This window comes from Diospyros lotus, chromosome 6 (assembly GCF_014633365.1).
Source record: "Diospyros lotus cultivar Yz01 chromosome 6, ASM1463336v1, whole genome shotgun sequence".
Taxonomy (NCBI): Eukaryota; Viridiplantae; Streptophyta; class Magnoliopsida; order Ericales; family Ebenaceae; genus Diospyros; species Diospyros lotus.
In genome coordinates this window covers 30,288,326-30,303,088 of record NC_068343.1, presented here as the reverse complement: position 1 = coordinate 30,303,088, position 14,763 = coordinate 30,288,326, and the positions used below count along the sequence as shown (strand labels likewise).

The following is a 14,763-nucleotide window of genomic DNA, read 5'->3' as shown; positions in this document are numbered from 1 at the left end:
GAGATCTCTTAATTGATGTGTGGTGGCTGGAATTGTACTGCCACTGAGCAAGTGAGATCCGTCCATGCCACCCTTTGAGATGTAGGAGACATAAACACCGCAAATAACTCTTCACACACTGGTTCACCCGTTCGGTTTGACCATCCATTTGTGGATGGTAGGTTGTGGACATCTTAAGTTTCACCCCCAAAAACTTCATCAACTCCTGCCAAAACAGGCTAGTGAATCTTTTATCCCTATCAGGAATTATTGCGTTTGGCATCCCATGTAGCTTCACCACCTAGTCCAAAGAGACCCTAGCCACTTCTTGGGTTATGTAGGGATGAGTAAGGCTGAGGAAGTGTGCAAACTTGTTGAACTGATCCACCACAACTAGAATACAGTCCCTCATTTCTGACTTAGGTAAGCCCTCTATAAAGTCCATAGTCACACTTTCCCAGGCCTGTGCAAGGATGGGCAAGGGTTGTAATAGGCCGGGTTGAGCTATGGTTTCATACTTACTCCGCCTACAAGTGCCACAAGCCAACACAAATTCAGTAACATACCTCTTAAGTTGGGGCCAATGAAAAATTTGCTTCACTTTATGGTATGTATTCTAAATTCCCGAATGACCCCTCAAAGGGGATTCATGAAGTGAGCTCAATGTCTTCCGCCTTAATTCCTCATTGCTGCCAATCATTATTCTTCCTTTGTACCTCACAATTCCCTTATTCAACGTATAGTTAGGCCTCCCATTGGGATTCAAGACTAGCTATTCTAGCAGCTCCATCTTCTCATCACCTTCATAACTGACTTCTACTTCCCTATACCAGTCTGGTATAACAGTAGTGATGGCTGTCACTTGCCCCTTTTCTGTATACCTGGACAAAGGATTCGGGGCTATATTTTCTCTCCCCTTCTTGTACTGAATAATGTAGTCCAAGCCCATAAGTTTAGCCATACCCTTCCTTTGAAGGTGTGTGTGGAGCTTTGTTGCAGTAGGAATTTTAGGCTTTCATGGTCAGTCCTGATTATGAACTGGCCCCTTTCCAAGTAGTGTCTCCACCTTCCCACTGCTATCACCACAACCAACAATTCCCTTTCATAGATGCTAAGCCTAAGCTGCCTAGGTGATAAGGCTTGGCTTAGATAGGCCAGTGACCTTCCTTCTTGCATTAATATTGCCCCAACCCCCACACCACATGCATCACTCTCTAGCACAAAAGGTTTACTAAAATAGAGTAAACCTAATATAGGGGCCTATGGCATTTTTTAGGTGCTTGAATGCCTTCTTTGCTTCTGCATTCAATTTGAAACCATCTTTCTTTAACAACTCTATTAAGGGGCGGCTAATTATTCCATAATTTCTCACAAATCTTCTATAGTATCTTGTCAACTCAAGAAATCCCCTCAATGCCTTGATATTACCTGGCCTTGGCCAAGATACTCACCTCTGCACTTGAAATCACATGCCCAACATACCCAACTTGCTTTTGACCAAAAGCATACTTAGATTTCTTAATATACAATCGGCTGGATTTGAGTATCTCAAATGTAGTCCTTGGGTGTTGTAGATGTTGGTCAAAGGACTGGTTGTAAATCAAATTGTCATCAAAGAATACCAAAATGAATTTACGTAGGAAGGGTTCAAAGACTTGGTTCATGAGTGCTTGAAAGGTGGACGGAGCATTGGTGAGCCTAAATGGCATCACTAAGAATTCATAGTGGTCGTGATGGGTTCTAAAGGCCGTTTTGTGGATATCCTCGGCATTCATACGAATTTGATGATACCTTGAACGTAAGTCTAATTTAAAAAAACAGTGGCATTGTTTAGCTCATCAAGGAGATCTTTGATTATGGGAATTGGGAATTTGTCCTTGATGGTCAAGGCATTGAGTTGATGATAGTCAACACAAAAACATCATGTACCATCCTTTTTCTTGACAAGTAGGACAGGAGAGGCAAAGGGACTCTGGTTGGGCCCGATTAAGGATTTGTTTAGCATCTCCTTAACCATTTTTTTTATTTCAGTTTTCTGGTGAGGAGGGTATCGATAGGATCTTATGTTAACAGGTTCTGAATTGGGTTTAAGATTAATAGTGTGATTAAAGGATCAGTTGGGAGGTAAGGTTTCAGGCTCTACAAATAAGTATTCATAATTAGCCAAGAGCATATTAAGATTAAGTGAGTTTTGTACCTCCTCATCATTCTGAGTTGGTGTAGAGAGTGCCAACTGCAACTCCCCCGTTCCCTCATCTTCTCCTTCTGTCTCCTCCACTGTATGAATAGAGAATAACTGGGCAACCTGTGCTCACTTGCTCTTGAACACCCTTTGAAGCTTCCTACTCGTAATCATTTTGTAGGCCCCTATTTCCTTGCTTCCCGTGAGAGTCAACCTCCTTCCCTCCTTCTCAAAGGTTACTTCTATCTTGTTAAAATCAAAGCTAATAGGGCTCACGTTCTTCATCCACTACTCCCAACACCACATCATAGCTCCCCCAATTTGAGTAACCTTAAATTTGCCTCAAATAACTCTCCTTGCATCTCCCAAAAAAACCCCATACATGCGAATTTACTCGACACCTTGTTACCATTGGCAACGATAACTGTCAATGGTTGTGTTCCCGTGAGCTTGCAGCAAAGCCTCCTAGTAGTACCTTCATCCAAAAAACTATGGGTGCTCCCACTATTAATTAAAATCATTAGGCTTATTTTAGGTACCTCTCTACCTTAATGATCTTGTTATTGGCTAGCCCTTTCAAGGCATGCAAAGAGATCTCCCCGTTGTCCTCTCCTTCTAGCAAGAGCAATTACCTTTTGCATTGGTGCCCTGGGAAATACCGATCCCCGCACCTGAAACACTATCTCCTTTGCTCCAACAACTTCCTATTCTGTCTTGTCGAGGAGTTAGCAGGAACAAGCACCATCATCCCCTTTTGCCCAACGTTCACCCTTACTATCTCCTTCCCATAGCTCGCTCTTATAGGGGTTGCAAAGCTCATCCCCAATCCCCTGTTTTGCTGCTTCTGTTTCTTAATTATGGTCTCCACCATGATCTCTTGTAGCCTGGTATTTTCTACTGCTTCCTCTATCGTTTCTGGCCGCAACATTTTCATTATAGGCCTGAGTTCCTCACTAAGCCCACTCAAGAAGCTAGAAACAATGTAGGCCTCGGAAAGGTGGGGATTCAAATTGACCATAACTGTTCTCAATTCTTCAAAACGGGCCTGATAGACCTGTACTCCAACCTCTTGCTTAAGCCTATTCAACTTTTCAACCACATCCATCCTATTCCTATCCCCGAACCTCTCACAAAGTTTGTCTGCAAATTCACCCCATGGGCAATCTCCTCTCACCTACGACCACTTTGGATACTAGGCATCCCTAGTATCATTTAGGTAGGCAGCTGCCAATGACACCCTCTGCCCTTCTGTAATATTGTACCACCCAAACGCACGTTCACACCTCCTCACCCACCATCGTGAATTGTTCCCATCAAACAGGGGTATCTCCAATTTGGGCATAGGGAACCTCGATTCATTGTGGCCAACCGATTCCTCTCGCCTCTGTTCCACCTCCTGATCTCCTCCTCCTCCTGGGATCACCTCAACTTCCAAGGGTCCTACATTTGCATTCCGCACCCCAGGGCCGGTAAGGACCGACTCTGTTCTCACAAGGAAATCAAGCGATAAACTTACTTGATGTTGGCAGGTGAACATCACCGTGAAGCTCTACAGTTGTTCCCTAATCTGGGCCCCTACTTCATCTCTAATTCCATCCATCTCCTCTCCAAACCTCCCAAGGAGGAATCCAACTTCCGATCCACCGCCACAATCGCCTTGTGATTGCGGTTGGATCCTATCTCCAGAAGCTCCACTCGCGCCTGTAGATTGGTGACCATTGAATGAAATTGCTGGACTTGCGACTCCAGGTTCTTCATCCTTGTTCCTTTCGCCATCGTTGATCTTGCAGAATTTGTTGGCCCAGACTTGCTCTGATACCACAATTGTTAGATCCTTGAGATCTGATTGTAATCCTCCAGAATTCGGGGGAGAATTCTAGAGAATTATAGAGGCCATTTGAAGAAAGAGGGGGAAACGAGAGAATTGGGAGAGAGAGAGAAGAAAATTGAGGGAGAATTCAATAAGATTTCAATTCAAATTCTCGATGCCTCAATACAAGGGGGAATGGGTCCTTATATAGTGGATCCTGCGGCTAGTTCCCACTTCCTCCCAATCCATACATCTCATTTACATTATTACCCCTTCTAGAATGAGTCTAACTACGTCTAACTACCAATACGTGCAATTCTCGACTCTACCTCGTCTCTAGATCATTACAGAGATTTGGACTCCTTGCTAGACTAGACCCTCCATAAGACTTGTCTAGGAATTTTGTTATAAGCCTTTTTCAAATCTACAAAGGAAGGCATCGGTAAATCTTTTTTTTTCCCAGTTAGACACCTCATCAAATATACAGATTCAGAATTAGGCATGAGACCAAATTGGTTTTCAGACGCATTGGTCTCTCTTAATATTTGTTCAATCACTTTGTCCCAAAGTTTCATAGTATGTCCAATATGCTTGATTATTCTATAATTTCCACAACTTTGTACATTTCCTTTGTTTTTGTAAATAGACACTAAAGTGCTTTTCCTCCAAAATCTTACTGCAAAAGCAGAAGATGGTGCTGGGAAAGAATCTTTATATCTTTATATATATAAAAGTAGATAGTCTTGAAAAAGTAAATTTCCCCCAAAAACTTGCATTAATGATTTGCAATTAATACTTATTGCATTAATAATTTGCATTTTGTAATTTGCATTAATAATTTAAATCTTTCAATTGCTTTGAAATAATAAGTAGTAATAAAATTTTCTCCCAAAACTTGCATGAATGATTTGCATTTAGTACTTATTGCATTAATAATTTACATTTTGTAATTTGCATTAATAATTTAAATCTTTCAATTGTTTTGAAATAATATGTGCTAATTATTGTAAAATTAATAATGGATTTTAAATACACGAGTTTTTCAATGCTAATCATGGGATTTTCAATACATTATTATGTGAATATTAAATATTTAATTAATCCATCAATCAATCAAAAATAAATACTATTTATGAGGAATATGAATAGACATTTAAACTATTAATTAAGTCATAAAAAATTGTTCATTTATATAAAATTCTATCTTTATATTATATATAATATATAATATATAGTAGAATAGTATGCAAATATTTCTTCCCTCCAAAAATTTGCCAAACTATTTTTTACATCTAAAATTTGTGTTAAACTTGCATGAATTTTTCAATGCTATTAATTAATCAAAAATAAATATTTTATGTTAGATCTTCTCATCAATTAATTTGTCAATCAATCAAAAATAAATACTATTTATGAGAAATATGAATAGACACTTAAAGTATTAACTAAGTCACAAAAAATTATCCATTAAATAAAATCTTATCTTTGTATAATATAATAATATATAATACATTATATTAAAGTAGAATAGTTTGCAAATTTTTGTTCTCTCTAAAAATCTACCAAGCTATTTTTTGCCTCTAAAATTTATATTAAATTTGCATGGGTTTTATGAGAAATATTAATAGACAACTTAAATTATTAATTAAGTCATAGAAAATTATCTATTTATTTAAAATATTATTTTTATATCTTTATTCTATATATATTTATATAATATTAAAATATGATAGTCAAACAAAGTATTTTGCCAAGTGTCAATCGATGGTGAATTTTTTCCCTCAAAAACTTACATTAAATCAAAGGTACTAATTAATTAATTATTAATTACTTTAATAATTATATTATAGTCTTGAAAATGTGATATCTTAACAAATTCATAAAAAATTATTTAAGGTTGTCAAATGCTAGGGTTTTTCAATGCTAATTAATATTTAAGGTATCACATTTTTAAGACTATGGAAGAAATCAAAATTCATATTTTTAAAATTTTGTTATTATTGAAAAAACGTATTCTTACTCATATTTAAGAGTTCTAATTTATATTTATAATTATAATATAATAAATAGAAAATAACGAACGTCTTTGAGTGGATATATTATAGATTTTATAATATTTATTTATAAATAAATATAATATAATAAAGAAAAAATTTTATAAGTATTTTTTCAAGTGACTTACATAATATGTTAATTATTCTTTAACACATTGAATGGCAGTATATTGAATTAAAAGTGTTCTTCATTAGCAAATTAAATAGTGAATAATTAATTAAACTTAAATTTTGATAAATGATTAAAGATTAAAAAAAATTATAATTATCAATTCTGTTAAAATTATTTAAAATAACAAATTTATTTTTTTATTTTTAAATTAAACTCTCTTGTGTATCACATGGGTTCACCACTAGTTAGGGATAACAGTTGACTAGGTAGAGTATGCCTGATGATCTGTTTTTATTGAGAATATATTACCAAATTTTGTTGAAGATAAAAGAATCAAATGACACAAAATTAGCAATAGGATATGAAGTGCAATAGTGTTTACTTTAAAACAGCAATAGGGAGGTTGGTCTAAATCATTGGTAACTACATTTAATGATATGATGGAAGTAAGCAGTTGGGATGGATTTGTGGGGATTGGCTGGTCTACCCAACATCTGTGATACACTAGTAAATCAGGACGGCAGAAATGATAGGATGGGAGAGAAAATCAGGAGGAACTAACCAGAGCACTTGGCATTAGGTACAGATGGTTGGAGGAGATTGGCAAAGGAAATATATCCTCAAGTTAGTGAATGAATGAGACTTAGCATAATCTACTGTTGTTTCAACAAAAAATGTAATATTGGCACTAATAAAAAATATGGAGGATGGCACAGGAACAAAAATGCCCAGTTTTTGACTTGAGCATAATCCAAGAAAATACACTTAATAGCATGAGCAAGAGTGTACATGTAACTACTTTTCTTTTCTTTCTTCTTCCACTTTTATTGGATGTCAAGGTACATCACCGAGTCTTCAGCTTCTTGTTGAACTCTGAAAGCTAGCCAATGACATCAAGTCTGTTGGCTTGCTAACATATGCATTTTCTTTTCTTTTCTCTTTTAATTTATTGTTTCTGTAGATAAAAAGAGATGGAATCGCAAAGCTCGTTGTCCTTCCGTTATATCCACAATTCTCAATATCCACTAGCGGTTCAAGCCTTCGATTGTTAGAAAGCATATTCCGGTAAGGAATGCAATTAAGCCTTTTTCATGTATTGATCTAAAACATTAGTTTCTAATGATGGTGAATGCTTCATTGAATTGTTAGGGAGGATGAATATCTGGTAAATATGCAGCACACAGTAATTCCTTCCTGGTACCAGCGTGAAGGATATATAAAGGCTATGGCAGATTTGATTGAAAAAGAGTTAGGAACTTTTGATTTCCCTGATGAGGTATTACATTATTCTAGCAGCTATAAATTTTGCCGCTTTACTCAATTATTTTCAAAATCTCATGGTATACTTCAGTCATTGTCTAGAGATTGCAAGCTTCTTTGGTGTTAGTAATACATAATGATTTCAAAATATCAAAAGTCTACTGTTTCAGACACTTGGACTACTTTATGGATGCATGCTAGCTAGCCCTCAGGATACCATATTCACCATGTCATTGAACTTTAAAAATGTTCAGAAGATTTAGTATATATTTGAAACAATAAATAACCTCAAATCACGTTTTATTTTTTAATCAAGTTAGTGAAAGATTGCAATGGGTTGGCTGGTTGTGGGAGACTTATGGAAGTATGATATACATGTGGAAGACACAGGCCTGGCTGAACTTTGCTTGGTTAGACTCGATAACCCTAAGGGATGAGGCAGCCTTAGGAGGAGATATAATTGCAGTAATAGACAGATAAGGTGTAGCTCAAGTAGGCTATTTATAGATATGTCCACAGGCTGAACACTAAAGATCGGTTCATCACAAGTGTTTGGGCACTTAACCCCATGGGCAGATAAATATGTGGCCCCCTATAATGAAGCCTATTGCCCTGCCAGTTTTACGTGGAGTCTTCTATTTTGTCTTACATCCACTAGATATGACACAGATGACGGTATTTGAAATGTATCTGTTCGTGTTCAGTATTATCTAAATTGGACACTTGAATCATTTAATTTAAGGATACATGAAAAAGAAAAGGTCATATTTGATTTGAGGGAAAGAAAAAATTACAAGGATCTCACATGGATAAGAAATAAAAATCTCATTTTCACTCTTTAATTTCCATTTAATTTCAAGTTCATTTCTAAATAATAATATCTAGGAATCATGAAGACTTCGTTTTCAACATGGTGGTGTTCCAACACATGGTGGACACAGTTATCGATTAAACGCATTACGTGTGTGTGAAATACACTCAATCTATGGCCTTAATTTTTTTATATTATTTTCTTTTGTAGATACATCTAGAGCACACAACAAACACCATCTCCACAGGTGATGTAGAACAAGTTTCTAAATAGAATTTTCAAAATATATTTTGGGGTAAATATGCAAAATACATAAAAATTTTTGTAAGGAATATTAAACAAAAAATCTGCCCTAATTTCACTAGAATGATAGATATCAAATAATAGGGAAGGCAAGAGTAGAGTGTTTTTTCTCTCCCTTCCTCCTCTCCCTTTTTCAACAAAATTATTCTTCCTTTGTCTAAGAAACCCAACTCTGATGAAACAACATTTCCTACACTAGTCTCATCCTTGCGCAACCCTAATCACAAATTTTGCAAATTTGTTTTTCCCTTTTCGTCTTGTATGTTTAGTGGTATTTTACTATCATTATTGTGGATTGAATGGGATCTTCATGTAGGATTAGTGGCAGTTTTTTTATTTTTATATATTTTTAACTTTGATTCATTGGTACTTTTTATATTGGAACAATGGTATTTTTTTGAATGTTTGGGTTCCTTTTGTAGTTATTTCTTAAAAAGTATGCTAGGGCATAACCCCTAGCAACATGTAATGTTGTTGAAGTATGATGAGAAATGGGCAAGGGTTAGTACATGACTGCTCAAATGTAGTGTTGACCTTCTAAGGTTCTCGCATTTTTGTGAACAGTTATTTGTAAAGAAGTTAGTCTAGAACCAGAAGCGCAGGAATGAATCATGGAACAATGGGACCTTGAAAGGAAATCCATGGAAGTGGCAGATGTGATGATTTGGAATAGAATTAATATTGTTTGCCTCTAAGAGATGGGAGAATTAGTGAGAAAGCTAAACTAACATGTTAGTTTATTACTTAGGGAGAGACCACATAAAATTAGAATGGGGATTATCATGGATAAGACTTGGAGGATGAAGTAGGTGTAAATAGGTTGGGAAGAGATGAAAACAAAATTTTGAGAGGTGTTGCAAAAAATACATTGTGGAGAAAAGATCAATATAAAGGGTGACTTGTGGGTAGACAAGTAAATCAGTATAGTGATGTGAATGGAGGTAATGGCTTTGAAAAAATAAATAATTAAGAAGCTATTAGGGATTTTTTTCCTTGGATATTGAAAAGAGAATGTAAATTTGTATACTGAATAGGATGATATACAACACTTATATACATGAACCTATACTATCTCAAAGGAAAGTATATATTCTATATATCATATAAGATGTATGGTTGCTATAACATAGAGTAGTAGTACATATACAGTTGTCTAATATATATGTTGAAGTATTTAAGTAAGGGTATCAATGTAATTAGGGTACCTAATATACTATTATTATACCTTGCATTATACATTGAGAACTACATAATATTTTATTCCACTACATGGTATCATAGAAAGGATCCAAACCCTAACCCTAACCAGTACTGCTGATGCCATCGACATTAGTAGTGCCGCTTATTGACTGCCTTGACTCCACCATCTCTGCTTATCGGCCATGCATCCTCATTGGTTGTGCAACTCGCTCACAATTTCTTGTTTGAAACTGACCATTGTCGATTTCGCCAATGTTGCTCACCGACTGTGCATCCTTATTGGTCATGCAACTTACTCATGATTTCTAGTTTGAAGATTGCGACTTCCAAGTGCATGATTCAGCCATTCCTTTGCAATTGCAGAGCTGGTTATAATCCTTGAGTTTAGTTCACAGCGTCTTGGCTTCTTGGTGATTTCTAGACTCAATTCTTGGCTCTCTTGCTGATTGTTTGGTTAGAGTCGTGTTTTGATTATTCGATTAGGGTTTGTAATTGTCGTCATGTCTTTATCCATTACACAGTCTTCATCAACAACTATCCCACCAACATCAACAATTGTTACCATTCCCTAATTCTTAAACACACTAGTTATTACCATGGAAAAATTGAATTGGAACAATTATTTTGTGTGGTCTACAGTTGTGGAGATCTAGTTTCTTGGATATATGGACTTCAATATCACTTAACATAAACCATCTCAACCATTCTCGAGGGCAATCAACCTTTTTGGCAAAAGGTGGATGCACAATTATTTAGTTTGTTGTGGTAGACTACTGAGCCCAATTTGATGTCTATTTTTTGAACTCTTTGTGAGTTGATGTCTATTTTTTGAACTCTTTGTGAGTTGATGTCTATTTGTTGAACTCTTTGTGAGTGTAGAGGTTTACGGATTCGGGCTTGCTAGCTATATATGAGTGGCATCACTTGTATCTATAATGTGATTTGCGCTTTATTTTGTCGTCGACATAATGATTTTGACATGACTACCTATCTTGGTAAGTGGCTCATTCGAAGGAAGGGATCTTTATCTCTTAGGAGAAGTACATAGTAGACCTACGTACTGAAACATGAATGCTAGGTAGTAAGGTTGTTGATACTCCAACTGAACTTAGTCACAGGTTAGGGGAGGTTCCAGAAGATAGTATAGTAGATAAGGGATCCGATCAAAGGTTGGTTGGGAGGCTCATTTATTTAGCTCATACTCGGCCAAACATTGCCCATGCAGTAACTGTGGTTAGCCAATTCATGCACAACCCAAAAGAAAGTCGCCTAAAGGCAGTGTATAGGATTTTACGCTATTTGAAGGGAATTCCTGGGAGAGGAATTCTATTCAAGAAGGGAGAAATTATGTCTCTTGAGACTTACATAAATGCTGATTATGCTGGGTGACTGGGTCTATGGTGGATAGGAGGTTTACATCTAGTTATTGCACTTTTCTAGGGGGTAATCTTGTGACGTGGAGAAGCAAAAAGCAAAGTGTAGTGGTTCGGTCAAGTGTTGAAGCTGAATTCAGGTTCATGGTTCTAGGGATGTGTGAGTTATTATGGCTGAAAATATTGTTTTTTTTTTTGTGTAAGTAAGAATTATATTAAGAAAAAAACCAGCACCAGGAGCGTCTACAAGAAGAAAACTAGGGCATACCCCAGTGCACAATGAAAACTAAAAAAAAAAACTAATACTAAGCTCAACATGCCAATAAATGACATAGGATCTAAAAACAAAAATACATACCAACCAAATCTAACCAAAGCTATTCAAAGCATAAGAGGAGATGAACACACTACTCCAAAAGCAAGGTAGCAAATAGCATAAGGAGCAGCAAAGGGCTTCAAAGCGTCTCTTGCTAAAACAATTCCAGAATCAAGCAATCACAGACTAGATGCCATGACTAATCAATCACAACGGCAATATGTACACAGTAAAAGCTTGAACCAGAGGAATAAACCAGCTTTGATCTCCAAAGTTCACTGTGGTGCAGCCAACCTCGAGATACTCACTGGCACAAACACTTACGCCCATCACCATCAATTTATAACTTACTCAAGAAACCACCTACCTTTTGACTATGAAGAAGTCCAAGGGGGCCTGCCCGCTCCAAGTTATTAAGCAGACCGACATACATAAGCAAGAAAAACTGGGTGGCTGAAGATAATGTTAGACAACTTTAGAATCAAATGAACAGCTCCTATGAGGCTCTACTGTGATAATAAATCAGCAATAAGCATTGCTTACAACCCAATTCAACATGACTGAACAAAACATGTTGAAGTGAATAGGCATTTCATTAAAGCGAAATTGGACAGTAGCCTAATTTGTACCCCATGTATATCCTCAAGTGACCAATTGACAGATGTGTTAACTAAGGGATTACCTGCAACTTTATGTCAAAGGTTGATCAGCAAGATTGAAATGCATGACATCCACTCACAATCTTGAGGGGGAGTGTCAACGATGAGTAATTAATCTTGTCCTCATTCTCAGGCAAGATCAGATCACTTGATTGGTTTTCTTTCTAAATGTATTGTATATCTTCTAGAAGATAGGTGGCTGTGGTTTCTTACTAAATTTTGTTGTATCCTAAATTGTATAGGTTTCGAAATCTGAATTTGGAAACTTTCCTATTCTGTTTTAGAAACTTCCTAGTTTGATAGGCAGCCTTGTACATAATTCAGCTATCCCTTCAAAGGGAAATAAGATTGAACACTCTTTCACGTCATTCTTCACAGTTTCTTGTGTGCATCATTTGTCCTTCTTGTTTATGAACAAACTTATCACAAACTTTGCATTACAGGTGATGATATTTTTTAGTGCTCATGGGGTGCCGCTTGCTTATGTGGAAGAGGCTGGTGATCCATACAAGGCTGAGATGGAGGAATGCGTGGATTTGATTATGGAAGAACTAGAAAAAAGAAGGATAACTAATCCATATACTCTTGCTTATCAGGTGCTTAAGTTATATGTTCTTTCATTGTCATCCAACACTTTTGCTTCAACAATATCCATTAGTGGCACATATCTCAAAAGATGACAAATAAAGCCAGTGGAACCAGGCTGTTGTGCAGCCAGGAGGAATCCAACATCTTCTGAAAGATTGTCATAAACATTTTAAAATGTGAATTTTAACTAATAATTTCTGTTCCTTGGTATAGTACTGGAAATATAATGTGCAAGAAGGCATAATTTCATGATCCATTATTTGTTCCAACACAACTATAGTTTGACCTGGAACTGGCTAGATGCTGTGGAAATATAATAAGCAAGGAACAAATTTTCATTTTTCCTTCAAAATGGTTGAAATGTTTCCATTTCTAAGAATATGATACAAAGCATTACTAGAAACTTGAAATTCTAATATTTTCATTGAGATGTTTTGAAACTCAATTATGCTCATTTGAAACAATATATTTGAGAAAGAAAATAGTCTTATTGGAAAGTTTGAGACAATGTAGAGTAGATGAGATACAGTGTAGAAGAGAATATGGGATCACTTTTTCTCTTTCTTTGCTATTGCATGTGCATATTTTCCATGAGTTATGACCTTAAAACAGACAATACCCTTCATATTTTAAAAAATATATTGCCCATTTTTGGGTTTGGATGGTGTATCAAATTCTCTACTATCATATTTTGTCTACCAACGAAGCTACCAATGCATGTAATTTTACCATTTTACCCACCCATATGTTATAAAATTCATATTTCTAATTAAAGAAAAAAAGACTAAGATGCTTCTCCTTTTTTTTCTCCTCCTCTTCTCTACTTCTGTTTTTCTTTGGCCAGCACCAGATCTCTTGGTTCACTATGAACCTAGATCTCTAGGCTTTGGGTTCCAATTGTCCAGGTTCTCTAAGAACCCAAATTTAGGTTCACGATGAACCTAGATGTGAAAAACCCAGAAATCTGGTTCACCCAACTGCCAACGAACCTAGAGATTTTGTTCACCCAACTACTAGCTAACCTATATCTAGGTTCACCAAGATGTTGGTAATCCCAAGCAAAAGAAGACAGATAGAGCAAGAAAAAGAAAAAAAGTCGTGAGGTGGTTAATGGTGTTTGTGGTTAGGTTCTCCTTCTGGGTTCTTCTTCCTCTTCTCAACTTGGATCTAGGGTTTGGCCAGTTGAATGAAGGAGAACAACAAGAAAAACGTTCAATTCGTCAACCAAATATGTTTTGCTGGCAATGAGATGGGGATGGTTGGAGTGGTTTTTACCAGAGAAATTATTTTGGCCAGCAATAGGAGTATTGATGGAAGATGAAATAAGGTGAATCATCATCATCACAAACCTTAATCTCACTAGGTAGAGTCAACAACATGTTCTCAAATCATCATCATAATCTATACCAGTTATTATCTTTTGTGAGGCTATTACATGCCATGTCATCTCCAAGGGTTTCTGATATAGAACAGTGTCAAGAACAGTAGCGGTGAACAGTGCGTCGGTGAACAGTACGATGAACAGTAGCGGTTAACAGTTCCGTGAACAGTACAATGAACAGTGCACAGAGACAGAACAGTAATTACATCATAATTCTATTTTAGATTATGTCTATTTTAGTCTTTTTTTCATGTTAGGGTTTGCTATTATGATTGCTTGTTGCTAGGGTAGTATTTAAAGTCTTTTTCTTTTCTCTTAGTGGCAGTTTTTCTAATAGAATTCTGGAAATTTCTTTAAACTTTCTGGTGGAATCCAGTTCCCTTTGATTTCTTAGAGATTTCGCTTGAAATCTTTTCTTCTTGCTGCGTCAAGTGGTATCAGAGAACGGTTTCTCCGTCTCCATATCATTGACTGCTATCTTTCTCCATCAAATCAACCATGGGTCATGAGATTGCTGCCATGAAGGCTGAAATTAATGCCCAAAACCAACGGATTGACAATCTGTCCACACAACTTGGAGAGATTCGTCAATTGCTGTTGCAGGGTGTTGGAAATAGCGGAGGAAACGACGTTGGAAACCCTCCACCAGCCAACATTGGCAATCCGCAGCGTCCTAACCAAAGGAATCATCGCGATATAAATGCCCATGGTGAGAGACAACGAGGAAACAATAGG

At 36.4% G+C, this 14,763-nt stretch overlaps 1 protein-coding gene across 2 annotated transcripts in view; it reads left to right on the top strand.

The window, feature by feature from the left end:
* The window catches only part of LOC127803487 (ferrochelatase-2, chloroplastic), a 78,009-nt gene that overhangs the window by 38,450 nt on the left and 24,796 nt on the right, over positions 1–14,763 (top strand). For both annotated transcript variants that reach the window (XM_052339733.1, XM_052339732.1), the window contains exons 5-7: positions 7,099–7,202; positions 7,287–7,413; positions 12,503–12,655. In XM_052339733.1, coding sequence (XP_052195693.1) covers positions 7,099–7,202; positions 7,287–7,413; positions 12,503–12,655 — 384 coding nt within the window. The remainder of the gene's footprint in view (positions 1–7,098; positions 7,203–7,286; positions 7,414–12,502; positions 12,656–14,763) is intronic.